Here is a 27,585-nt window from a genome sequence, read left to right on the forward strand (position 1 = left end):
ACCGTCTGAATTTCTGTGGGTGAATTGGGAAAGGTGAACTTAAACATTGAGGCAGAATCTGTTAGAAACAGTACTCTGGTTTTTGAAACGTTTGCCTGAAGCCTCCAACTGGACATCCAGGTGACAATCATATTTATCGCGTCTTGCAACTCTGACTCAAGCTGTTTGACAGTTTTACAGTGGCGCAAAGCAGCTGTATCGTCAGCAAACAATGACATTCCGGAAACATGACTTGGTAGATCATTAACATACAAAACAAAAGCAATGGTCCAAGAATTGAGCCCTGAGGCACCCCCGACAGCACGGGTAGCTTTGGAGAGTCTGCTCCCGACACGGACACAAACTGGCTTCTCCCAGAAAGATAGCTCTCTATCCACTTCAACGGTGTGTCAGAGATGTTAAATATGACTTTAAGCTTCCTCAAGAGACCTCTATGCCACACTGTGTCGAACGCCTTGGCAAGATCGAAGAAGCAAATGCCCGTGTACAACTTTTCTGCTCTTGCTCCGATAATGTCCTGTACAAGGCGAGTCAGCTGCAGTGAAGTTGAGTCTCCACGACGAAAGCCAGACTGAGCAGGGTGAATGGCAGGGGCAACATGGCTATACAACTGATCATAAAATATTCGTTCACATAATTTTGAAATGCATGATAAGAGAGAGATTGGCCTGTAATTTCCAGGAGTAGCTTTACTACCTTTGCCCTTAAATATCGGCGTTATTTTGGCCACTTTCCATGCCGATGGAAACTTCCCTTTTCTGAAAGACAAATTAAATAGAAGACATAAAGGATAATTATGATAATGATGGTGCTAGAGCCTTAACAACTTCATTGGATATGCCGTCCATACCAGGCGATTTGTTAAGCTTAAGCTTCGCAATAGCTTTGCGCACTCCAGCTGTGGTTATTATCGGAGCACGAAACGCATTCGGGAGGCAAGGGTGTTGGTCTAAGGACGGCAATGGTATGCGTGGGTCGTCAACAACCGCCACTGATGCAAATTGCTCGTTCAAAGCTGCAGCTTTAGCTGCAGGGTCTGCTGCCAACTTTCCATTTGATGCGAGGTCAGGTATTCCAGGGCTATTTCCCGAAGATCTCTGCATGCGAATGAATTGATGCAATGAAGGGTGATTACTGGTATCGCAAATCAGGACCTGCAGCTTTCGGATATACTCCCGGTGACATTTCCAGGACAGCGACCTCACAATATTTCGTTGCTTTTTATACAGATATTTGTTGACAGGACTTGGGTACTTCCTACTCCGACTGTGAAGTTCCGCCTTGTGACGGATAGCACCTTTCAATTCCGCATTAATCCAGGACGGAAGTTGTTTCGACAGGCGTGATCTCCCTGTATCCCTGATGGAGCAACGCTCATAGTGCTGGACACTAATGTGCTGCGTAAAGATGCGGTCTAGAACAGTCTGAATATTTGCAAGTGATTCGTCCACATCTGACGTAACAACCGTATGCCAGGCAACTGCCGCTAGATCATCATTAATACCCGCCCACGTGGTAGGTGTCACTCTCTTAAAATTGTACTTACGGGCAGAAGATGACTGCACAAAATCCCTGGATGAAGCAAAAGAGGGAAGCGGGTCCATGGGGATATCAAACTGGCATGAAACGAGGAGGTGATCCGATGCACCCAGAGCACAGGCTGTGTCTATGGACGACACTAGTTGGCTACGATTGCTGAAGATGAGGTCCAAGCATGCCTGGTTGCCTGAAGGTGCGGTGTGCGTGTTTGTGGCGACCAGTTGTTGAAGACCAAAGCAGCCAAACTCTCGTTGTATTGCAGCACCAGCAGGGCATGTATGGTCTGTTGAGCACCAGAGGCTGTTTTTTCCATTCAAATCTCCAGCAATGATGACGTGAGAGGACGATACAGGAATCATCCTGAGAGAATCACCAATCATGTCGCAGTAGCGAGTTATGTCCAAGCTCCTGGTTGAAGGCGGTCGATACGTACAGCAAACGACAATTGGTTCAGTACGGCTTGACCTGGGCGTGAGCTGGACCCATACAGCTTCACACATAGGACGGAGTAGATCCGGGCGATATCGTATGGATCTAAAACGGTGTTCTAGAACAAGGATTGCAACACCACCGTATGCCTGGGAGGTGGTGCCAGACTTGTTTTCACAAGGCGGTCTGTCTCGCTGATAGGTTAGGTATCCCGGAATACAGAAAGGTATAGTAGGCTCTAGCCAAGTTTCAGTTAAGCAAATCACATCAGGGTGGTGTTGTTCGAGGATTACGGACAATTCAGCATGTTTATTGACAATTGAACGGCAGTTTGTTGTATACAATAGGAGCTTCTCGAAGCTAGTCTCCTTCACTTGCTCGGCTGGATGACGCAGAGGAGCATACGGCCTGGCATTGGGGTTAAGGTTAGAACAGACACAGGATTCGGGGAAGAAGAAGAATGGCGCTGCATCTGGGTTCAACGAAGCCACGGAAGGAGAGAGCAGTCACTGAGCAGCGATGTCCGCAGACACCCCCACCCCGTCACTGAACCTCCATGGCCGAACAGCATGCTGAATAGTCTCCGGCCAGAAAGAGTCACCCATCACCCGATTGGTGGTCTCCTCAGGTACGGTAAGTCTTGCGTAGGAGGTGCCAAAGTACTGCGATGTGGCTACGGAGCATGCAAGCACCTCTACATCTCGCTCTTTACACCAGTTGACAATAGATGTCGCCTCACAGCCAGGATTGATATTGCCGATGAAGAAAACCTTCCTCCGGGTTCGCACGGCTCCGGTTAGCACGTTCGGAGAGGTATTAACGGGTGTGGGCTTTTGATAGGCAGAAGTGACAGTCCTGGTCAGGGCCTCATTACGGGTGGTTGAAGCGGCAGCAGTCGGGGCTGTGTCAAACTTGTTGCGATGCCGCCGCCGATTGACATCCCGCCAACCGGAAGCAGTAGAACTACCGGCCCCAGGACCAGTGCGAACAGAGTCAGGACGAGTAGATGCAGCAGCAGCAGCACAAGAACCCACAGTCCCCTGCAGAACAGCGCTATACGGAGGCTGAACTCGAGAGCGGGACTCCACCGGCAGAGGCCTAGAAATGGCTGGTGGTGGTGAGGAAGCAGGCTCCTGCGCATGAATACGAGATTCAGACTCTGAGGCGTAAACGTCTTCCTTGAGAGATCCAAGTGAAGCAAGACGGAGAGCCTCTACTTCACTCTCGAGGTGTATGACTCGTGAGTCCAGACTTGCTACAACAGACGCCTCCCGTCGCCTATCAGCTCTCATAGCTGCCAACTCAGCTGAAACGCAACCCACAGCATGCACCAATTCATCAAATTTGCCCGTGACGACGCTATCAAGACCAGACTGCACAAGGGACGGCAAAACACCAATGCCAGCTTTCCGAAGCTGCGGTGCCAGCTCTGCACGAGTCAGGCCGTCCGGTGCCCGAACGTTATGGCCCTGGGCAAAGGCACGGAGCTGCTCAAACGTGAGCACCGCCAGGTCCAGCTTCGAGGTGGTGTCCATGGCAGTATCCATGCCAACACACAGTTCACGCCCAGAGGCGATGCACTCTACCCAGCACTTGACAGCTCTGATGCACGGAGGCCAGGACCAGCTCCAGCACAGCCCAGGAGAACGCAAGGCAAGGCGTGATACACAACCACGAACAGAAAATGGCCAGCTTGAACAAAGCTAAACAGCTGCCTCCAAACTACAATGGAACAGTCCACAATACCTCTATCAAAATTCAGCAGGCAAAGCCCAACACACCACAGAATGTAAAGGGCTACAGCAGGGACCAACAAACTCCCAAAATGCCAACTCAGACACCTGTAAAACAGAGTGCCAAATCGTCTACCAGCCAGCTCTTGCTCACATGCATAATTCGCACTTAGTGCTTTTCGCGTCCCTCAAAATATGCTGTAAAAGTGCTCTTTTTTCAGTGAAGCATAGCCATGCATGATACATGTTCAGATATGAACCCAAGCTGAGAAATGAATACGCACTCTTCCATTTGGGTCCACGAAAGGCAAAACAGGAAGTAAAGTTCAAAAAACCCACTTTTTACAGCATTGGGTACATAGGGTACAAGCTTCACCAACTTGTTGCCCCCCCCCCCCCAAAAAAAGCGGCGTGCCAAGGCCCATCGAGCACTCGAAAACTGTGATCGCATTCATGAGCAAACAGATTTTAGCACTTTTTCAGCTAAAAAAGCTAAAAAAGGGCGATATTCACCAAAAAACGCAATAAAGGGCGAAAGAAACGGGCTTTTCCAAAAAGGGCCAAAAAGGGCGAAAAAAGGGCGAGCACCTTTGGGAAAGGGCTAATATGGGTACGACAGTTAATTAATACGGCTAGTGCAGGCGGCCAGGCGTACAGAGCGCGAAAATACAAAAATGCCACAGCAACAGCCAAGAGTGTGCAAACACTAAAAAAGAAGATCAGTCCATGAAAAAATTATTGTCGCCACAGGTAGACATTTCCGGCAAGAATGCAGCCCAATACGTGGCTAAAAAACGTGATTTTTTGGACTTGGAGCAAAATTCTGCACACTTTCGCGCTTTTCCATGATAGGACAAGTTGCGCACGGTCTGCTCACATTCAAATACAGTGCTGACAGCCTGCCAACAAATGACAGCACATTTTCGGCCATAACCCTTGAACGGCTGGTCAGATGGAGACAAAATTTTCAGAGATTTTGCAGCTACATGTATTCATGCTCTTTCAACTAATGTAGCACTCGATATGAAATTACAAATTCGATTTCTCAGGGATTTTACGACCATGCTGCCCCCTTAACGCGTACCCAGTATGTCCTTTTCCTTCCTACATTTATTATTGGCTCAACATCCGAGTTTTAAATATTTGACTGCTTAGGTGAAGAAGAGGTCGGTGCGACTTCGGCGATAGTAGGGGAAGAGTGTGTTGCTCCTTACATGGGATGTTTGTGCCTGGAGAGCACTATATAAGTGGTACTCTTCAGACACAATCTTCCTCAGCCTACTCAAGCTCAGCTGATGAGGGGTGAATTCCCCGAAACACTGTGTATTGCGCAGGGAGTGATGCTTTCTTGCAGGTTTGCCGGGTGGACGGTTCGATGGACTTCTTGCGTTCTCTGGATGGCAGTCGTGAGTCAGTCAAGTGAGAATTCAAGTCGGCAGGAAAACCGCGAGCTCCCATGTAGGGAGCAACACACTGACTCTTCCCTGACTGCTTAGGTATAGCGAAAATCAATGGGAGTCAATACTAAGAGAGTGATAATAATTATGTTTTCTTATCAAAATACCAAGAGAAAGCGCAGTCGAATGTTGAGTCCATTCGGGCTTGCGGCATAACCATGATAACATGATGTATGGAATCGAGCATGAGTACGAGGACGAAAGTGCGGAATCGGAGCGCGACGCGCGCTAGCGCGGAGGGCTCCGATTCTAGCACTTGAGTCCGAGTACGAATGCTTTGATACCATTTCTGACATGCATTGCACGAACTACTTCGTACTACTAGTACTACTACATGTAGTACTTCACACATACCTAGTACCTACTCAAGGCACGCACACTAGACCAGACAAGGAACACAACTAGTCGCCAGTTTAGTACTTCAGACATGTTACATAATGACTAATGTACACAGTCACAACACAGAGATAAAACAAGGGCGGTCTAGTCAGCTAAAAACCAGGTCAGTTCAGCTTCTCTTCTTCGCAGTGACTACAGCCTACACTCCCTACAGGTGCAGGTGAACATTGCAGTTTGCACCAAACTGAGCTCCGGAAAAGTTGATGGTCTTCGTAGCTTTCTGCATCAGAGACCGTTGGTGAGTTGGGGATTGCACTGTTGGGTCACAAGTTGCGATGTACTCATCAATGTCGGGATCGTGGAACTCAGTCTGCTGCTGTGATCGCTGAACGCTCGTTGTTGGCGCTGTAAGAGCACGGGTAGCAGCATTGGTTGCAGTTGGAGACTCTCCATCCAAAAAAAAAAGCGGCCTCTGATGGCTGAATCGGAGCACGCCTAGGCGTGCTCCGATTCAATCGGAGCACGCCTGGGCGTGCTCCGATTGGAAAATCGGAGACCTGCAACTGCAAGCGCTCACAGGTCTTCAGTGGCTGATTCAAAGCACGGCAAGTCGCGCTAGGATTCGCTGTTGCCATGTCGATTGTCATGTGACATGTCAGAATGTACAATCATGTACATGTATCTCCTATTTGAAACACCCTCCTCTACATTGTATGTCATGTACAACGACGTTGACTGGCTTACAGTTACAGGTGAAGTGGGGAAGGACCCTTCACTGCACCACCACTCACTGCACCACCACTCACTGCATGTACTGGCTTCAGGCTTCAGCAGAGATACGTTATTTCTGACGTGACGCGAAAGTTCAGCTCAGGTTTAGGCTAGGCTAGCTAGCTGCTGAGCGCTGGCCATGCAGCTCACGTCAAAATTTGGAGTTTTACGCAAAATTGGACGTGAAATTGCGCGTCACGTCGGAAACAACGTGCATCTTTCTCAGTACTGAAGTATCACAAGTTCGCAACCATTCAATCAAGCTGTAAGTGTAAGAACTACCGTAATACCGTAAAGATGCACTGAGTCACTGACTAGTCCTAGTGTATGGCACAGATTGTCAGTGCTGACAGCTGAGTGCACTGGGTGTCTTCTGCAATAATTTTGTTGTTTTGCTTTTTCTCAGAAACCTGTTCCTTTTACTTTAGCAGGACTGTTTTCATTAATTTTTACTTATACATCTGCAACTCATTGTTGCAGGAGTAGCAGAAGTGGACGTGGAGTGTGCGCTGTTCGCAGCACAATAGGCTAGCATGTCTAGCGGTGCGGATACCGTTAGCACGGCGGGAAGGGTACGTTCGTCACGGAACACTTCGGCCGAGAATCAAGCCATCCAATCCGTCATTACCAAGGTTGGTGCAAAATCAATACTAATAATAATGCCATAACGACATACCTGACCACTTGAGGCCAGTATGCTTACCTGACTCCTTTTGGGATATGTGTTGGAGATGATTCGTCGCAATCTCAGCACGTACAGTTCAACAGTGGTCCAGGTCAAACGTTACGAACGAACCAAGACTTACACAAAAGAACGTCATGAAATCAACATTCCAAAAAGTGCTAAAATTTAATTACAGCGCACTCGGACACTGAGCGAATACTAAAGATATGGGAAGGGACAAAAGAGACTGTACCGCTTAGGGGTGAGGTACTCGGCGTGCCATTGTATGGAGTGTCTGGACTGGAAGCCAGATTTTTTTTGTTTAGCAACCACTGCTAGTTTATATTGAGGTCTTGCTGGCAAACGAAAGAGCTTGGAAGCTCAGGGCCCTACGCTATGCTTTTTTGCCTAGCTCATCGTACATGTTATTAGAACTGATGGAAATGTTTTTTTTTCCGTTGGTTGGCCACATCATTGTATAGGTGTCTATATACATGTAGGTGGCTATACTGCTGGCGCTCTTCACGCGTCAAAGAGGACACCATTCCATAATTTTTTCCTCTATCATAGACCGTACAGTTTCCATGTGCGTAGCTGCAGTAGCATGACGCGAACCAGCACGATTAAAGGGGAAGTTAAGGCAAAATCAAAATTTCACCAGTTGTAGTCTTCGGGGTGCTGAGTCGAATGGTCTTGGGCCGAGAAAGCTGAGACGCTCCCTTCCTACTTGAATCCCAATCAAACTCACGCACTTCCACCGAAACTGGGTGACTGCGCCCTACTAGATGGGGATTTGTATGCAAAATGTCACTAAAAGCGCCATTTCGTTCTTATAAAAGCATGGATGACCGCGATTGGCCCATATGTTGTAGTCTTTTGGACGCTGAGTCGACTGGTTTTGGTCCGAAAAGGCTGCGATGCAGCGTTCGGCCCTTATTCCCAATCGAACGTGGTTGAACAAGCGGTCACGTGCTCCTGGGTGCCCAAATCACCTGGTCACCACGCCAGCAGGCGACAACTTTCACACCAAGGTTCAACTCGAGTGACAGGACTGCACCCAAAAAAGGTCAAACAGGCTAGTAAGTTGTACCCTGCAGGCACGGTGACCAGGTGACTGGTGTACGCAGGAGCACGTGACCGCTTGTTCAACCACGTTCGATTTGGAATAAGGGCCGGACGCTGCATTGCAGCCTTTTAGGACCAAAACTAGTCGACTCAGCGTCCAAAAGACTACAACATATGGGCCAATCACGGTCATCCATGCTTTTATAAGAACGAAATGGCGCTTTTAGTGACATTTTGCATACAAATCCCCATCTAGTAGGGCGCAGTCACCCAGTTTCCGTGGAAGTGCGTGAGTTCGATTGGGATTCAAGTAGGAAGGGAGCGTCTCAGCTTTCTCGGCCCAAGACCATTCAACTCAGCACCCCGAAGACTACAACTGGTGAAATTTTGATTTTTGCCTTAACTTCCCCTTTAAGCCTCCTATGCTCATTTCTTGCATTTGTGTCGTCCGACGTTTCCTGGGACCGGCGCTGATTCTGCCGATCACGGGCGTTCTGGACTCGACGGGATGTCTTTCCTGACGTTTCCTGTGACCGGCGCTGACTCTGCCGATCACGGGCGTTCTGGAGTCTACGGGATGTCTGTCCTGACGTTTCCTGTGACCGGCGCTGACTCTGCCGATCACGGGCGATCTGGACTCGACGGGATGTCTATCCTGACATTTCCTGTGACCGGCGCTGACTCTGCCGATCACGGGCCATCTGGAGTCGACGGGATGTCTGTCCTGACGTTTCCTGTGACCGGCGCTGACTCTGCCGATCACGGGCGATCTGGAGTCGACGGGATGTTTGTCCTAACGTTTCCTGTGACCGGCGCTGACTCTGCCGATCACGGGCGTTCTGGAGTCGACGGGATCTCTCTTCCGACGTTTCCTGTGACCGGCGCTGAGTCACCCGTTCACGCTTATTTTGGAGACGACGGGATCTCTCTTCCAAAGTATGTTTTTGCTGACGCATCCTATTACCTATTCGGCGTCTATTCTAATTTAATTTCCTCCTCGTCTCCCTATTTCTTTCCTAATCTCCGTCTACATCAGGGAGTCGTATACATGATGCGACGAATATTGGTACGGTACGGGACAGATACTGAAGCCAGCAAATATTGTGGACAGCTGTTATGTACAATCCTGTAGGGCCTTTGTAGTCACAGATACGGGACAGATACGGGATAGCTCCAGGCGTGACACAAACACACAAACAAACAAACACCAAACGAGAGAGCTTGGAAGCTCAGGGCCCTACGCTATGCTTTTTTTTCCTTGATGACCTAGACAAAAAAAGCATAGGGATGTTATAAATTCTTTAAAAAATTCCTTTTTTTAAGACATAACCTGGGATTCGAACCCGCACTATCGCGCCCTGTATGCGTCCCCGGTCTTTAAAAAATTCCTTTTTTTAAAGACATAACCTGGGATTCGAACCCGCACTATCGCGCCCTGTATGCGTCCCCGGTCTTTAAAAAATTCCTTTTTTTTAAAGACATAACCTGGGATTCGAACCCGCACTATCGCGCCCTGCATGCATCCCCCGATACACTTCGCATACATACTAATTCTTCCAAGTTGCTTCACATTATGATCTTGCATTTGAAAGCCCTATTTGAATATGCATTGTGGCCAGCCGTCTTTGAATGTACGGTACGGTAGGGATAGGTACGGGACAGGTACGATCGAGGGTAATACGACACCGTTTCCCGTACCGTACCATCAAACACAGCTGGCCACATACAGCTGCCCGCAATATTCAAATAGGGCTTTCAAACGCAAGATAATAACGTGAAGCAACTTGGAAGAATGGGTATGAATGCGAAGTGTATGGGGGAATGCATGTAGGGCGATAGTGCGGGTTCGAATCCCAGGATATGCCTGAAAAAAATAGGAGAATTGAAAGATTTATAACATCCTATGCTTTTTTGCCGTCAGATACGGATAGCGCCAGGCGTGACACAAACAAACAAACAAACACACAAACAAACAAATACCAAATTAAAGCTGTGTGGACCCTGGCTAGTGCCAGACGTTACTGAAGTAACGTCTTCTGCATAGCTACGGGAATTAAAGCTGTGTGGACCCTGGCTAGCGCCAAACGTTACTGAAGTAACGTCTTCTGCATAGCTACGGGAATAATCACCTACTTTTGGTTTGCTCCTTCTTTTCTTTTTATCTCCTTATACTGTAAATCAACAAATTTTGGCCGATGAGAAATAGAAACCTCTCTATTAGAGAGGTTAAGATGCACGTTATTTCCGACGTGACGCGCAATTTCACGTCAAATTTGAAATCGATCGGTATTTTTGCTCTCACATGCATCCATTGCTCAATCATGCATCAGTTGCCTATATGACAAACTTTGGCCTGCGATTTACTTTGGCCGGTTGGTACCAAGCGGCGAAATCAGCGAAATTAAATCGCCAGCGAAAATTAGTTGATTTTAATACAGTAATCGGATTTTCTGGCCTTTTTGTAGTAATACATGTACCTTGACCTGTTGAGCCAATGACGACGCCGAATGCATGGTTGCCTGTGGAGCACATTACATAACTTAGCAGTCTCCTAAAATACGTATCCTGTCCGACGGCAAAAGAGCTGCAGATTTAGTTTTTCTGCGCGTTGACCGGATGTCTGCGACGCGAAAGTTCAGCTCGCGTTATTTGGCTCGCACGTCGAAAAATCAACGCGAGTGACCTGCTGCTCACGTGGAAATTTGGACATTACATAACTTTACAGTCTCCTATAATACGTATCCTGTCCGACGGCAAAAGAGGCTGCAGATTTAGTTTTTCTGCGCTTCGACGGGATGTCTGTCCTGACGTTCACTGGGACCGGCGCTGACTCTGCCGATCACGGGCGTTCTGGACTCGACGGGATGTCTGTCCTGACGTTTCCTGGGACCGGCTTAGACTCTGCCGATCACGGGCGTTCTGGACTCAACGGGATGTCTGTCCTGACGTTGCCTGGGACCGGCGAACTCTGCCGATCACGGGGGTTCTGGAGTCGACGGGATCTCTCTTCCGACGTTTCCTGTGACCGGCGCTGAATCGCTCGTTCACGCTTATTTTGGAGACGACGGGATCTCTCTTCCAAAGTACATGTATGTTAATGCGGACGCATCCTATCACCTATTCGGCGTCTATTCTAATTTAATTTCCTCCTCGTCTCCCTATTTCTTTCCAAATCTCCCTCTACATCAGGGAGTCGTATACATAATACGACGAATATTGGTACGGCACGGGACAGATACAGGAGCCCGCAAATATTGTGGACAGCTGTTATGTACAATCCTGTAGAGCCTTTGTAGTCACAGGTACGGGACCAGGCGCGTGCACCGTATGAGTTTTTTGGTGTCTGGAAACCACCTTTTTTCGGGCAATCTTGCCAAAGGAAAAGCGTGCCTACTGGATTGGTTATCCTGCATACGCGTCGATCGACGGACAGTTTACAGTACAATGACTATGTCCTTATTTCGAAGTGAGAGGGTTGCTTTGCATGCAGTTCAAAATACATTATTCTCTCTTTCTTCAGTGGAGAGTAGCCACAGAGAGATCGATCTCTAGCTGGTCCACTCCTGGATTGGCGATGACGTTGAAGAAATCCGTTCGTCTCGAAATTTGAGTCAAGCACGCGCGATGCAAGTCAGTTCAAGGATATGATTGACGATATCTCCTTCCAAACTGTTGACTCAAATCAAGATCTCCACAGCCTTTCGTTCTCGCTCATGTGCGCAGCAGAGATGTTCGTCAAAAATGTTGTCGACTGGAAGACGTAAAAATGTGCGTCCATGATCCACTTGCGCTGCTTCAGAACGAAGCGCTGCTCCGGCCGCGACTCAAGGACGCGGGGCTTCGCTTTGCTTCCGCGAGTTTCCGTCGAAGCAAGGTCCATAACTCTTTATTGAAATCATGTGGAACATTGCCAATACATACTGAAAACTTCGTCGTACGGTAAGAACAGAAAGAAAGATACGTCGAATGTAAGCAGTGTTGATGAAACGAACATGCCTGGAGTGGACTTATAGTGAAGTACCTGTTATAGAGTGTAGTGTAGCCCGGCAGCTAGGCCTATCAAACTTTTACGTGTTGAATGTGACAAACATGTACATGTATATGAGTACACTGTGACATTGACTTTTGCACCCTCTTAGCAAAATAATTGCTGGTACTGTATGTAAAAGGTAACCCGTTTTATCCTGCTACCGGTGATACATGTACATGTACATGTACCAACATTTCCATGTAACATCGTCCCCTCTCTCCATTCCTCATTACTCTTATTTCTGTCCTTTCAACCCCTGGACCTGGTTTCCTCTCAGACCGGCGCGTTTGTGCCGGAATGATAGCAGTCGGAGGAGCCCCACATCTCATCAGCACCAGTGTTTATTGGTGCCCTGCACCCCTGATCTTCAGCCCCCCCCCCCCCCCTCCTCCTCCCTAGCCCTCACCGTTATTTCCGACGGGATGTTCGGGGGATGCGCATGTGCACAAATACATAATTAAACAGTGTGTCTCCAGAAAAAAATTACCAACAGAACTCTAGAAACCCCCCTTTCAGGACTCGGTGCACGCCACTGGGGACCGATACGGGACAGATACGGGATAGCTCCAGCCGTGACACAAACAAACAAACACACAAACACCAAATTAAAGCTGTGTGGACCCTGGCTAGCGCCAGACGTTACTGAAGTAACGTCTTCTGCATAGCTACGGGAATTAAAGCTGTGTGGACCCTGGCTAGCGCCAGACGTTACTGAAGTAACGTCTTCTGCATAGCTACGGGAACTAGAATTATTGGAAAATTGTCTACAAGTAATGTGTGGTAGAGAATTAAATCGGTGCTAGTCTTTGTATTGGAAGCCAGCGCGCGCGAACCACTGGGCCGCGGATTTGTCACCTACTGCATGCAAAGCACGTCAAACCATGATAATTATAACCTCATGACCTTCATTGGATACGAGGTACAGTCAACTTCGCCAATAACGACATTCGGCGGGGCATCAGAAAAGTGTCCTTATTCGCGAAGTGTCCTTATAACCGAAGTCCCATTTGAATGTATGTGAACCCATATTTTGTATAGTATGACATGCATATCAAAATCAAGCTCTTTTCTTGCTCTATGTCAATGTGTACTTTATTTTCATATTGCAGTTGAAAGGAACTAAAAATTCAATATGCAAGGGAAATTAATTGAAAAAATTAATAATAATATTATGCCTTTTTGATACAGTAGATACAGGGCCAGAGACATGTACATGTACATGTATGATGATTACTGTACAATCATGTACCACTACATGTACATTGTATACATATAGGTGTGCTGGTAAATCCAACAATTTTGAAGCCAACATAAAAAAGGAAGAAAAAGCCCCCTCCCCCTTGGCTGCATTTTCTTGCATGTGTGCCTTTATAATAATTATTAATTATGAATAATATCCATCACCAAAGGTTCTGGTACTTCTGCATGACAGGTACATGTACTTGACTGACAGGTACTTGAAATAGCTGTCAAAAGCCCAGAAAGTCGTTATTCAAGCAGTGAATATGACCTCGGGGCACTAAAAGCATGTCGCTATACGCGAATTGTCGTTATTCAGATAGTCGTTATATCCGAAGTTAAATGTATACAGTTAGATGGGACTTTGCTCTGGGCATGGAAATTCGGTCGTTATTCGCGAATTGTCGTTATATCCGCAGTCGTTATTAGCGAAGTTGACTGTACAAGTATCTGGTGTCCACAGTGATTTGATTAACATACAGTCGGATTGTGCGACAACCAGTTACCTGACACCAAACTATAGTAAAACTTGTAACTTAAGACCACCGTGACTAGCGACCAGCCTGGTACTAGAGACCACTTCGCCAGGCACGGACTGTCGCACATTATTACGGTTGTGCGGTGGAAACCGCTGACTAAGGACCACCTGCCACTAAAGAACGCATTTTCTGGCCCCAGGGGGTGGTCGCTAGTCATAGGCTTTACTATATATTGATTTATAGAAACACAGGACTCGTGTGTTCCCGAATGCTCAATCGTCTTGTTGTATTGCGCTGTGTATTTATTTGCACACCACAAGTAACTTTCCGATCAGCAAGCAGATGACGTTGGCAATCGAATCGGGCCTAAAACTAATGCATTCACCGTGATGTGCTTCAAGGTGCTTCCAATTTCTTGCTATCCCTTGCCACCCCACCCTATAATGGCAGGGGCATGGCTGGCCCTCCTTTGGGGGTGGGGGGTGGGGGGGGGGGGGGTGGGGGGGGGGGGGGTGGGGGGGGGGTTTGGGGTGGGGGGGGGGGGGTGCACGGCCGCACATGTGTAGGATGGCTGGTGCATGTCATTCATGGTCGTTGTGTGCATGCTGAACCTACATGTAGCTCGACATTTTTAGAGGGGGGGGGGGGGGGGTGCACGTGCCCCATGCGGGCTACACTCCTGCTATAATGGCATGGGCATGGCTGGCTCTCCTTTTTTGGGGGGCGGGTGCACGTGCCCCCTGTGCCCTATGTAGGCTATACTCCTGCTGTAATGGCTCATCATCATCATAGCCTAACCTCTGTGGTAACATAATGTCCTTCATCTGCATTTCTTTTCCTTCTCGCAATGATCGTCGCATATTTCTGGCTCCAGGGCGAGAAGCAATTAGCAGAACGGAGATCAGAGAGAGCAGAGGCAAGGAGACTGAGATTACGCAATCTCGAGGAAGAACGACGGGTAAGAAAACAACTCTATTGTTGTTGTTGTTGTTGTTGTCGTCGTCGTTGTTGTATTCATACCTATTCTATTCTACGTAGCCAATGCATGATTGCGTTGGAGTTAGTCAGGAACATGTCGTTGGCAGGGTTCATGCTGGTGCTGGTGATGTTGTTGATTCGGGTGGTAGTTGTGTTGGTTATGCTGTCCGCGGTTGTCCTATTCGTATTCATGTTGGGGCTACTGCAACTAGTCCTGGTCCCATTGCAACTAGACCTGTGCTTGTGTGTTTGTGTGTGTGTGTGTGTGTGTGTGTGTTTGGTTGGTGGGTACACTTATGCCTGATTGTGTTGGGTCTGTTGCCAACGGGCTCAGCTGATTGAAGGTGTAAAGTTGTACTTGCCACCTTTGTAAATTGTTGGTTCCAGGGTTCATATACTTTCTGTTTGAAGTATACATACCTGTTAACCATGGACTGCTTCTGGCTAGATTAACTCTTGTGTAATCAATGGTGCTAGTGAAGCTTATATCAGATCCACTCTGATTTAGCCACCCACACTAGTAGCAAGTATTACCTTCACTGGGGGCAGGGGTAATTGCAGTTGGATCCCGGGACGGATACCCTGATGCCTTCAATCCTTTTTCTTCACCTTGTCCTCACCCACTTACTGAGGTGTGGTGAGCCCATAAGTGGGGTCATTTTTAAGTCCACCCAGAGTTTTGGGGATTTCAGGGGGTGTCGGCCGTTGGGCGGTTCCATAGCCAATTGAGTCATTTTTCCAAGATTCCTCTTGAGTCTCTCTCCCCTCTCTCAGGGAGACCCACATGACTAGTTTTGGCAGTGAGCGACAAGTACAAGGGTGTGTGTGTGTGTGTGTGTGTGTGTGTGTGTGTGTGTGTGTGTGTGTGTGTGTGTGTGTGTGTGTGTACAAGGCGGAAGATAAAGATGAAGAGTTGAACAGCGGAACGGTGACTCCCTCACGGCGTGCCATCAGAAAGCAGGAATCCACAGACCCGATGTTTTCACCGGACCTTGCTGATCTATACACAAAAGACAAGGTAAAATACCGTACTGTAAAGTCGAATCCCACCTCATGAACCTTTTTATACTAGTACCTTAAGCTGTGTAGGTCTCAGCAAATTCTACAGTTCATACTTTAACCCTGTAGGGTCCAAGGTTATTTCACGGAATTGACTGCATATGTGAACCCAATTTCTCTACTCAATCATACCTGCATTGAGGTATGATAATATCAACGGTGACTATTCGTACTCGAAGGGCAAGCAGCAGCTTTCGGCCTGTTTATCAATGAAGCAATTCCACACCTCCAGCACATGCGCTCTCTGACCGACCTCATCAGACCAGCAACATGATACCTAGTTATAAATACTATATAGACCTAGTGGCTGTTGGAGTGCGCATCCTAGGTGTGCTAGAGCTGTTAGCCAGTTAGTTGTAGAACGTCAGTACCGTCGGTCATTGTCGTGCAATGTTATCGCATGAGCTGATTGTTTAGGAACTGGTAGTGTTAGTGGACATTATAGCATAACTTGTAGTTCCTTGGTCCTCTTTTCTTCTTTTATAACTAAAGTGAAACCTGTCTAAGACGACCGCTCAAGGGACCTTCAAAACCGTGGTCTCTGTTACCAGGTGGTCTCCTTATCCAGGGTCATTTGATTGGAAATAGCATCCCTTGGTCCTGGTTGCAGTGGTCTTCTGGGACAGGTGGTCTTCTGGGACAGGTGGTCTTCTGGGACAGGTGGTCTTCTGGGACAGGTGGTCTTCTGGGACAGGTGGTCTTCTGGGACAGGTGGTCTTCTGGGACAGGTGGTCTTCTGGGACAGGTGGTCTTCTGGGACAGGTGGTCTTCTGGGACAGGTGGTCTTCTGGGACAGGTTTTACTGTTCTGTGTATAGCTTGAGAGTCATGCTATTGCTGGTGTGATGAGGTCAGCCAGAGAGTGCATGTTGTGGTGATGGAATTCCTTCGCTGACTTTTCGGCCATTTCTTATCCCTACTATACTGTCTAGGTCATAGCCATTGAGAAGAAATGGCGGAGTACCATGGAAACGAACGACGAACTCCTGGAGCAAAAGATCAAGCTTGTCCAGGAAGTAGACAAGATGAAGGACAGGTGAGAAGGCTCTAGTGACAAGTGGTCTTGCACGGTCCCCACAACCAGGGCTGCTGCATGTTCCCTTTGCGTGCACCACATGGCTCTGCTGCATGTTCCATTGTGTGCACCACATGGCTCTGCTGCATGTTCCATTGCGTGCACCACATGGCTCTGCTGCATGTTCCATTGCGTGCACCACATGGCTCTGCTGCATGTTCCCATTGCGTGCACCACATGGCTCTGCTGCATGTACCATTGCGTGCACCACATGGCTCTGCTGCATGTTCCATTGCGTGCACCACATGGCTCTGCTGCATGTTCCATTGCGTGCACCACATGGCTCTGCTGCATGTTCCCATTGCGTGCACGGCACATGGCATTTAGTAAAAAATAAAATAAAAAAGTGGTATTGCATGATGTGCACCTGTACTACAGTGCTGACAACTGAAATCCGACCCCCTGACCCCCTGACCCCCTGAGCCCCTGGGCGGTGCGCTCACATCGCAAACACCCAACACAGGACGGTAACACAACGAAACAGTGACCGCTAGAAATCTAGGTGAACGCATCGCTCAGGGGCTCAGGAGGTCGGATGTCAGATGCCAACACTGTACATATACACAGTACAGGACCAGTGGCTATATTCATAATTCTGAACTTCACAGCAGAACAAATGTCATATACCGTAATGTCGCGTATAAAAGCAGGTGCTTACGGCCGGATAAGCCAGGGGTAGAACCATGCTTCTGTTCAACTTATGCTTCTATTCGAAACTTGCTTCTACGTCAACATCATCAGTCTGCACTGTGCAGTGTATACTGCCATGCATGTACAGTGCGTATCGGTTATAGTGTGGTCGTATACAAGAATATACTGCCTACAAGAATGAACACTCATTTTTTCATAATCATAACACATGTTTTATGTGTATATTTATTCTTACAAGCAGTATTATCGCATAGTAGAATATATCGGCCCTAAGAATGGATTTTATGCAGCAAAATATGCCAGATTAGTGCAAAGTGTATCGCCTGTAGTAATAACATCTGTGCTCTGTGCATACTCAATACAATGATATTCAACACAAAAAGAGAGTTATGTCCAAGGGAGCATTGGAGAATCACTTCTTCTGTCCAGTCGGACTCTTTCTTCCGACTTCTCTCGTATCTGCTGCTCCGCAGTCTAGTCGCCTAGCACGACCGGTCGACCGCGAGACTGATCCGTGTGTATCATGTGTACGTATCCACATGCCAAACGTGCGCGCAATGCGCGCATGCGCATATGATTATGTCACACGTGCATATGATATGTCACACGTGCATTATGATTATGTCACACTTGATTTATCGTGTGTAAGAAATATCGGCAATAAGAATCAAATGTCGTTTTTCAAACACCCACGCTATAACCGATACCTACTGTACGTGGACATGTACTTTGCAGAGAGCGGCTTCTATTCAAACCATGCTTCTGTGTCACGACGCGCTTCAAAAAATCGGCTTCTTTTCGAGTCTTGCTTCTATAGGTCATGCTTCTATACAGGTCATGCTTTTATACAGGTCATGCTTCTATACAGGTCATGCTTTTCTACGCGACACTACAGTATGTGCATGTCTTTGTGCAGCCATGTATACACATGTACATGTATGCACGAGAAGAGAAAATTTAATTTGCTGTGGCTCAGAGTGTCACGTACAAGTTGACACCTGGAGATGTTTGTGATTGGAGCCAACTGCATTGGTGTATGGCTAGAGTTGAACGCTTTGCGCCGGCTTACTTTCACGAATTTACAACCAGTGCGACGGCGAGTTATTTTTATATCCAAGCTTACTATTCACAAGGTCGCCGGTATTATGTTGTGTATTAGAGGGTACACGCGATGGTTTCAAGAGTTAGACTCCCTCTTCTAGATACGTATCGATTTATAGATCCTTATTGAGGATCCAACCCGTTCCAATGTGTATTGGTTTGGAGACATTTTATGGATATCTTTGGAATTAGCGATGCTGGCTTTCTAGTCTGTCTGTCTTTCTGCCTCTCTATCTGTCTGCCTGACTGTCTGTCTGTCTTCCTGCCTGTCTGTCTGCCTGTCTATCTGTCTGCCTGCCTGTCTGTGTGTATGTGTTTGCATTCGTGTGCGTTTGCGTGCGTGTGCATGTTTCTGTGTGCATGCATACATAATATATGTGTGTGTGTGTGTGTGTGTGTGTGTGTGTGTGTGTGTGTGTGTGTGTGTGTGTGTGTGTGTGTGTGTGTGTGTGTGTGTGTGTGTGTGTGTGTGTGTGTGTGTGTGTGTGTGTGTGTGTGTGTGTGTGTGTGTGTGTGTGTGTGTGTGTGTGTGTGTGTGTGTGTGTGTGTGTGTGTGTGTGTGTGTGTGTGTGTGTGTGTGTGTGTGTGTGTGTGTGTGTGTGTGTGTGTGTGTGTGTGTGTGTGTGTGTGTGTGTGTGTGTGTGTGTGTGTGTGTGTGTGTGTGTGTGTGTGTGTGTGTGTGTGTGTGTGTGTGTGTGTGTGTGTGTGTGTGTGTGTGTGTGTGTGTGTGTGTGTGTGTGTGTGTGTGTGTGTGTGTGTGTGTGTGTGTGTGTGTGTGTTTGTGTGTGTGTGTGTGTGTGTGTGTGTGTGTGTGTGTGTGTGTGTGTGTGTGTGTGTGTGTGTGTGTGTGTGTGTGTGTGTGCGTGTGTGAGTGTGTCCCATATGGTGCAGTCGTTTGTGCAGCGATTTCCAATCGAGAGGTTGCGGGTTCGATTCCCGACGATTATGTTCACACACGTCTTTCTTCTCTTTCTCAGACTCTTCCTGACTTTTCTTTCATTCTCCTGGGTGGTTACCAACAGCCAGTGCATGCCGGAGTATGTGGTGTGATGTGTGTGCGGGAAAAAAAATGGAAAAAAGACCAAAAAGTAGGGATTCACTGGCCAGAAAAAGCCACTTCATAGCTGTGTGGTGTAGACCAGGCTGAATAGTGGTGGTCAATTATTCAGCCTTGCAAGTTGCTGCTATGGCTTCTGCCGTAGCATCGCTATCATCGCCTCCGGCGATGGGCGTCCAATGGTCCAATGGTGCGTGTATGTATGTGTGCGTGTGTGTGCGTGTGTGTGTGTGTGTGTGTGTGTGTGTGGACACGTGGCCCATATGCATGCGGATGCATTGCAGGATTGAAGATGCGATTGATGTCCACGCTGAGCTGCTATGTGATCGTGAGCACTACATTGAGGCGGTAAAGGGGAGCCAAGACAGCGCTACTCATCAACATGAAGAACTGGAACTACTCTGTGCTCAGCTTGTAGCTCGACAGCAGTACATGCAGGTTAGCACTAGAGGAAAACCTGGTTTAAGCGACCACCCCGCGGTGCAAGCAAGAGCGGTCGTTAAAGCCAGGTGGTCTTTAGAACCAGGTCCCACTGTGTCTGTGTAGAACTGTGGGTGCATGTAAAACCGGTGGTTAAGAGCAGGTGGTCGCTAACCCAGAGGTCACTTACACCAAGTCTTACTCTATTATGATTGCAATGCGCTTCTGTGTGTTTCCATTCTTCTTGATCAAGCTGCGTTTGCTGCTGACGTTGCTGTTGCTGTAATGCTTCAGCTGCTGCTTTTTTTAGCGGCTACTGCCACATTGCTGCTACTTTTTTTGCTACTACTGCTGCTGTATTTGTTGGTTCTCCTCCTCTTCCTGCTTCTGCTTCCGCTGCTTCTGCTCCTTCTTCCGCTGTTTCTGCTTCTTCTCCTCTGGCTGCTACTGCTGCTGCTTCTGCTGCTTCTGCCTCTTCTTCTTCTGCTGCTGCTGCTGAATTTTGTTAGTGCTACTGCCGGGTTAGTGATTCCGTCGCCGCCACTGCGACTTCCGTTGTCGCCACTGCGACTTCCGTTGTCGCCCCTTGATCCTGCAGACAGCATCATTTGGCTGATCTGCTTATATGGCTGGCTGTTTGGTGGTGGGTCTGATCTACTTGCCTCCTACTGCTTTTGGAGCTGTATCTGCGTCTTAATCCTTGAGGGTGATGGCGTTCCTACGGATGCCGATAACTCGCCCTCTGGCCAGGTCTCACGCAAACGGTATACCGTATTATCTCTAATATAAGCACGGTCATTTATTTTTTCAATGTACCTCCGCCCCGTGCTATTAATGGAGACGTTCCTTTATTGGAGACGGTTCCATTATTATTTCAACCTCATTTCAGAGGCATGTTGCCATGCCAAATTCATGTCAGACGCACACATTTCAGGTTTTTTTTTCGCTGGTACAGATAATGAATTTATACAGTGTGCTTATAATGGAGACTGAGCACTTTATTTTTTGAATGCCGCCCCAAGGTGTTCTATTATTGGAGACGTGCTATTATTGGAGACTGTGCTTATATTAGAGATAATACGGTATTATATCAAATTTCTATTTATAATCTGGCTGCTGCTCTGGCGGATGGTGTACGAATGGTGCTGTCATTTTCCACAGGAGCTTGACATGGAGTGGCCACCGCAGCACTTACTCAACGGCGATGAAGGTCACAGCACAGAGGAAGGTGAAAGTACTTGCAATCATACCAGCGAAGAGGACACCGAGGTTACCACGGAGGAAGACGAGTACGAGGAACGGCTACTGAGGCGACCCAGTCAGCACGGTACGTTCATGTCACCAAGCCTCTAGCGCCTTATTTAGAATACAGTGTTCTGTGGGCTGTAAGGTCTCGACGCACATCTTTTGCTTCATTTGATGTTCATTGACAATCAAACAGCCGTCACCGTCACTTTCACACTGGCTTCCCACAGAATCATCAGAGAATCCGCTCAGAAATAACTAATCCTGATTCAATGCACAAAATGGGGACCCCCCCCCTCTCATCAGCTCGTCTTAGCCAGCTAGTATTAGAGTGCTTTCATAGGACAAAAAGTCCAGTGTGTGCTGCACCAATTTTTTCAGCTACCTTTTATGAAAGGGGGTTTGTCAACTGACAACCGTTCTATTTAGTTGCTATTCTTCCTTTTAAGAAGCTAGATGTATTTTTTGCTCTACTAACTTAACTCCTTGTAGATGCCAGACTATAAGCATTCAGTGTTGGTCAAGGAAAGGTGACAAATGTATTGTCTCAAAATTATGCAGAAGTTACTACATCTGTCTCTCTGTCTCTATATTATATCTGTCTCCAATTATATCTTCTTTGGCAGATATCAAGGAAAGACAAAAGCAAATTCTGCTCACACAGGTGAGGGATCTTCTACTTGATAATCTTCCATCTGTGGAGAGTGGAGGTCATTGGTATACGTTTTCATGCCATGCCTATCCGTGTATCTGTCTGTTTGTCTATGTGGATATTTTCTGTATGATGTGCCCAGTTGTCTAAGATCCTCAGGCTGCACAGAGCTTGATTTCCAGTGGACAGAGCTTGATGTCCAGTGGACAGAGCTCGATGTCCAGTGGACAGAGCTTGATGTCCAGTGGACAGAGCTTGATGTCCAGTGGACAGAGCTTGATGTCCAGTGGACAGAGCTTGATGTCCAGTGGACAGAGCTTGATGTCCAGTGGACAGAGCTTGATGTCCAGTGGACAGGTGCACTACATGTAATACAATACCTGCACTGTCACATGGCCATGACACAATCAAGTCCATTTCTGCCGTTACTCAGAGTGTCGTGTTGTGAAACGCTCATCCGACAGCATGATGAGTACTGCATGTATGGTGTGTGTGTGTGTGTGTGTGTGTGTGTGTGTGTGCGTGTCGGAGAGGCGGATGCAAGCCTGTTGATCGTGGTCACTTTCAACATGAGTGCAAGTGTGGGAGACGTTTCATTGTCTCCGTGACATCCGGCGACATGTCTGCAGGGCGTTATGACTGCGCACTCTCCTCTCCTCCCCCGCATCGGGGCGGCATAGCCAGTTACTGACAGCTGTACACAAGGTCAAGGTGTGTGCGTGTGTATGTGTGTGCGTGTGTGTGCGTGCATGTGTGTGTGTGTGTGTGCGTGTGTGCGTATGTGTGTGTTCATGTGTGTGTTCATGTGTGTGTGTGTGTGTGTGTGTGTGTGTGTGTGTGTGTGTGTGTTTGCATGTGTGTGCATGTGTGCACGCTTGTGTGCATTTGCGATACATCTGCTCCAGATTGGTCGCTTGAAACAAGAAGTTCAGACACTTCAGCAGGAGCTCAAGGAAAGGAAATCCGACACATCGACGGCTGATTCAAGCAATGCTGTTTTATTGCGTAAGTAGAAGATGACGCGAGGGATGATGTAAAAGATATGGATAAGTGTGATGACACGGCTTGCAGTCTACCATGCATGCCACCTAACCTTCATTCAGACGACTGTACAGTGCTGTTGGTCGCCTAAGAACAGGGTGTCAGCTTGCTAACCTAGACCGTTCATATTTTCATGTACAACAAGCTATGCACAGTTGAGTCACCATGGATACAGTATAACCTGATGTAAGCGACATCTGGTTTTAACGACCACCTGCTCTTAACTACCGTGTTTCCATGCACCGACAGTTCTACACAGACACGGTGGGACCAGGTTCTGAAGACCACCTGGCTTTAACGACCGCTTTTGCTTGCACCGTGGGGTGGTCGCTTTAACCAGGTTTAACTGTACATCGGTATGCGGTGCTTGGTGGAATTTCTAGGCTGTTTGTTCTTCGGCTCTTCGTTCTTCGGTGTCCGACAGTACTGTGGACAGTCTGAACTTTCTTTATGTTCGTGTGTGTGTCTGTGTTTAACCGTCTGCACATCTGAACTTTCTTTATGTTCGTGTGTGTGTCTGTGTGTCTGTGTGTGTGTGTGTGTGTGTGTGTGTGTGTGTGTCTGTGTTTAACCGTCTGCACATCTGAACTTTCTTTATGTTCGTGTGTGTGTCTGTGTTTAACCGTCTGCACATCTGAACTTTCTTTATGTTCGTGTGTGTCTGTGTCTGTGTTTGACCGTCTGCTTTTGCGTTTTTGTATGTCTGTCTGTGTTTGCCTCTCTGCGTCTCTCCTTGTCCACCCACTTTCTGTCATTGTCGTGCCAAAGAATGTTTAATTTCACACCATGGGTAGTATCATGCGTTACATCTGCTGTTGTTTAAGATCGTCTTCGCGTTTTTTCGAGCCGACAGCTGAGGCCTTCCCGATACAAATAGTAGTGTTGAAACGATCTCACCGGGTACTCGTTAGCTCGCTTGCCAGAAACTCGGCTCGTTTGTGCGGCCAGCTCGTTTGCACTAACGAACACCATACACTGTAATCCGTACACATGGCAGTACAAGTCGAGCGTGGAGTCGGGAATTTTTTTACGACTCCCTGGTCGATCGAGAGTCCAGTCCCCCGCAAAGTGAAAATCACTCGCAGTTACAGTGACTGCATGCCGCCTGCACGACACTGAGTTGTTTCAGTTGTCGTTGCAGCTTTGGTGGACTCCACTGATGTCTTGTTCCGCATCTGCTGACCTGCTGCAGGGCAAACTTCTATCAACTCTGCATTCGAGTGAAAGTTACGCTCAGTCGTTTGGAAGTTTTCTCCCGCGATGCAGCGAAGAACAGGGCTACAGTCTTTGCAAAACGGTCTATTGTTACAACGGCTGCTCAACGACGGCACTGAAAAGACATCTCGACACCAAAACAGCAGTCCGAAGTGAAGCAGCAGCATCTCCAAACGCCGGCGGTGATAATTTGGACCAGCTGAATTAAAAAAAAATCGAACTTGGGAAAAAAATATTTAAAAAATCATTATTTGCCACATCAATGAAACTCGTTAGCTCGCTCGATAGCTTTCTCGTTAGTGGAACTGATCGCTCGTTTGTTATAGATACGCTCGTTTCAACACTAACAAATAGACCTTTCGATCGTTGAATTCGGACAAGGATTGACCAAATGGCGAAAGTGTGAAGTCGCCTCAGCATGCACTGTATAGTCTGACGGATAAATCCGTCCTATCGGTGTTAAAGGGTTAAGATCGCTGATGCTCTTTGTTGTTGCTGCTTCTGTCCTGCAGGAGACACGACGCGGCTGCTCAATGATTACAAAGCGAGAGTTGAATCAGCCGAGACTGATCAAGAGCGCTTGACTAGCCAGGTGAGGAAGCTTGGGCACATTTCTCAGTACAGGACCTTCTTTAACCACTGCGGTTGTCACAGTCATGTCTCACTTACCTCGCTGTCGCTACCGTTTCTCGTAGAATTGTTTATGTTGTGACAGAGTTTAGCCGTCTGTGATGTTTCTGTGTTTGATTTGGACATAAAAGATATAATGATTGCAGCCTCTGTTTCCACAGGTTTGAGGGAAAGATGCAGACGGGAATCTGTTTCGTGATGGTTTGCACACTACACTCAGTTTCCGCTATGTCTTCCCAGCAGTGTTCCAGCTTCATCTTCAGCTTACGTTGTGTCATACTGCATCAGTTTGGTCTGACTTGCTACCATGTGTATGTTAATAGGCCTTGTTCAACGTTCCGAAACTCTCCTGTTATCGGACCAATTACGGGCTGTCCCGTAGCATCCCAGCAAATTCCTCGTGGTTGACGCCGTGTTCTATTCGTACTACAGTAAAACCTGGTGTAAGCGACCTCTGTGTTAGCGACCACCTGCTATTAACCACCGTTTTTACATGCACGGACAGTTCTACACAGACACAGTGGGACCTGGTTCTAAAGACTACCTGTCTTTAACGACCGCTTTTGCTTCGACCATGGGGTGGTCGCTTAAACCAGGTTTTACTGTATGGTCAGATAGAGTGTTTGGTTGTGTGGCCTGGACAGGCAAACATTTTTTTGTCGGGATTTTTCTGGTACCGACTCTATGGCACTTGCATGTATAATCATATTAGGCACCCTCGCCTCGACTTGGTCGAGTCCTCTTTCTGGCTGCTCCCAACATCTGCCCTGGTGCAGACATCACTAAGCTCGGGTAGAGCTCTCTGACCTTGATGCCTTCAGTCCATTTCAAAACTATAGACGCGTACCTCGGCAAAAACCGTTATGCCAGCATCTATACCACATAAAATTTGTGATCACTTTGTGCATAATTTTTTCCAAATTGGGTGTCTGTTATCCAATCGTTTAGAAACTATATGAGAGTAATTGTGGAGCGGTCCTAAGCAATATTCCGAAAACTATTCTCAAAAAGTTCCAGCCAAATATGAAATATTTCAAAAACCCTACGCGTCTATAGTTTTGAAATGGCCTAGAGTAGAGGAGAGGGTTTAAATTACCAAGTTGTTCAAAAAACGTTCTTCTTGAAATCGGCTCGGCCGGAGACTTTGAGCTCGGCTGATGAGACCTGAGGAGTTTGAAACAAGCACTTCAATTACCTGTACTGTGGGTTGCACATACTTCGTATATCCTGCTCTTTTCTTGCTTGCTTTAAATTCATGATCTACTGAATTGGGAAAAACCATCAAAATCCAGACGTTTGACCCTGCCTGCAACAGTGCATTGTGTGGTGCGAACCCCAGTTCAGGTACCCTTTTTGGACCCTTTTTCTGATTTCAAATTTCGCAGTACTGCACTGTATACGATAGTATCATGTAAAGTTGCCAAATACGGGAGCTAAATACGGGCGCTCGCCAGAGCCAGGGCCCGTCTTTTTATGAATGGACTGTAGCTCCGTATCGCACGTATCTTCATGTTTCTTGTGTGTTTGTGCCTGTCACCTATGCATGTGTGTGGGTGTGCGTGTATGTGTGTGTTTGTTTGTGTGTGGGTGTGTGTGTGTCTGCGCACATGCGTGTGTATGTGTTTGCGTGCGTGTATGCGTGCACGCGTGTTTATCACGTCTCCGTGTGCACAGTGAGTGGCAGTGGTGTATTGGGTGGGGCCAGCGGTAGGCCATCCTCTCTACCCATGTCTGGATTCTCCGAGGCACGAGTACCGGTCAATGAAATACGCATCCAGCCGCTGCTCGGTGTGGCTCCTTTGGGCCCCGTCCAGTTCACCAAGGAGGGAATGTTTCACTTAGCTATGCTAGAAGCCTCGCACAACCACATGCCACTGGCTACCGATTCTGAGAGAACAAGGTACGCACATCGTCTTTATTGTGTTGCACATTTCTGCGGCAGCCCAAAGGTTTTCTTATTTTTTTGCCATTGTTGGTGCTGTTGTTGTTGTTGTTGTTGTTGTTGTTGTTGTTGTTGTTGTTGTTGTTGTTGTTGTTGTTGTTGTTGTTGTTGTTGTTGTTGTTGTTGTTGTTGTTGTTGTTGTTGTTGTTGTTGTTGTTGTTGTTTTTGTTGTTGTTTTTGTTGTTGTTGTTGTTGTTGTTGTTGTTGTTGTTGTTGTTGTTGTTGTTGTTGTTGTTGTTGTTGTTGTTGTTGTTGTTGTTGTTTCAAATCTTTATTCTCACGATAGCCAGTGGCCAATAAGAGATAATAGTGTAAGAAAGGAGAAAGAGTGAGGAAGAATTGGGTGGGCAGGGCCTAGGGGTTAATGACTACTTAAGTGTACGGGCAGGGGTGGTCGCCACACGAGCATACAGAGTTGCGTACTTAAGTGTACGGGCAGGGGTGGTCGCTACACGAGCATACAGAGTTGTGCAACAGCAGGGATATCTCGGATTTGAAGGGAGTACGAGAAGGGATTTCGCGAAGCTGGGTGGGCAGGCAATTAAAGTAATGAAGGGCCTTGTACAGGGGAGAATGGAGACAGCGGTCAGTCCGCGGAGTTGGCAAGTGCCAAGTACGAGAGCGACGTAAATTATACGAAGGTTGCACGTTGCTAGCAGTATGCAGCGAGAGTATATGTGGTGGGGCATAATTGTGGCGCAGAGAATGCGCGAAGAGTATATGTTTAACTTTAAAGCGTGAAAATAATGTTGGCCATTTGATGCGATGCAAAAGG

At 47.5% G+C, this 27,585-nt stretch overlaps 2 protein-coding genes across 3 annotated transcripts in view; both read left to right on the top strand.

The window, feature by feature from the left end:
• LOC135812296 (mitogen-activated protein kinase kinase kinase 7-like) overlaps nt 1-27,585 on the top strand; it is a 214,904-nt gene that overhangs the window by 68,138 nt on the left and 119,181 nt on the right. The gene's annotated exons all lie outside the window — the stretch shown is intronic.
• LOC135812299 (leucine-rich repeat flightless-interacting protein 2-like) lies at nt 6,612-26,673 on the top strand. The gene is made up of 10 exons (XM_065325676.1): nt 6,612-6,900; nt 14,620-14,703; nt 15,616-15,741; nt 16,714-16,817; nt 19,950-20,103; nt 21,247-21,412; nt 21,957-21,994; nt 22,888-22,987; nt 24,751-24,830; nt 26,543-26,673. The coding sequence occupies exons 1-10, from the start codon at nt 6,802-6,804 to the stop codon at nt 26,543-26,545; spliced, it is 954 nt and encodes a 317-aa protein (XP_065181748.1). The 5' UTR covers nt 6,612-6,801; the 3' UTR covers nt 26,546-26,673.

This window comes from Sycon ciliatum, chromosome 3, assembly GCF_964019385.1.
Source record: "Sycon ciliatum chromosome 3, ocSycCili1.1, whole genome shotgun sequence".
NCBI classification, from domain to species: Eukaryota; Metazoa; Porifera; class Calcarea; order Leucosolenida; family Sycettidae; genus Sycon; species Sycon ciliatum.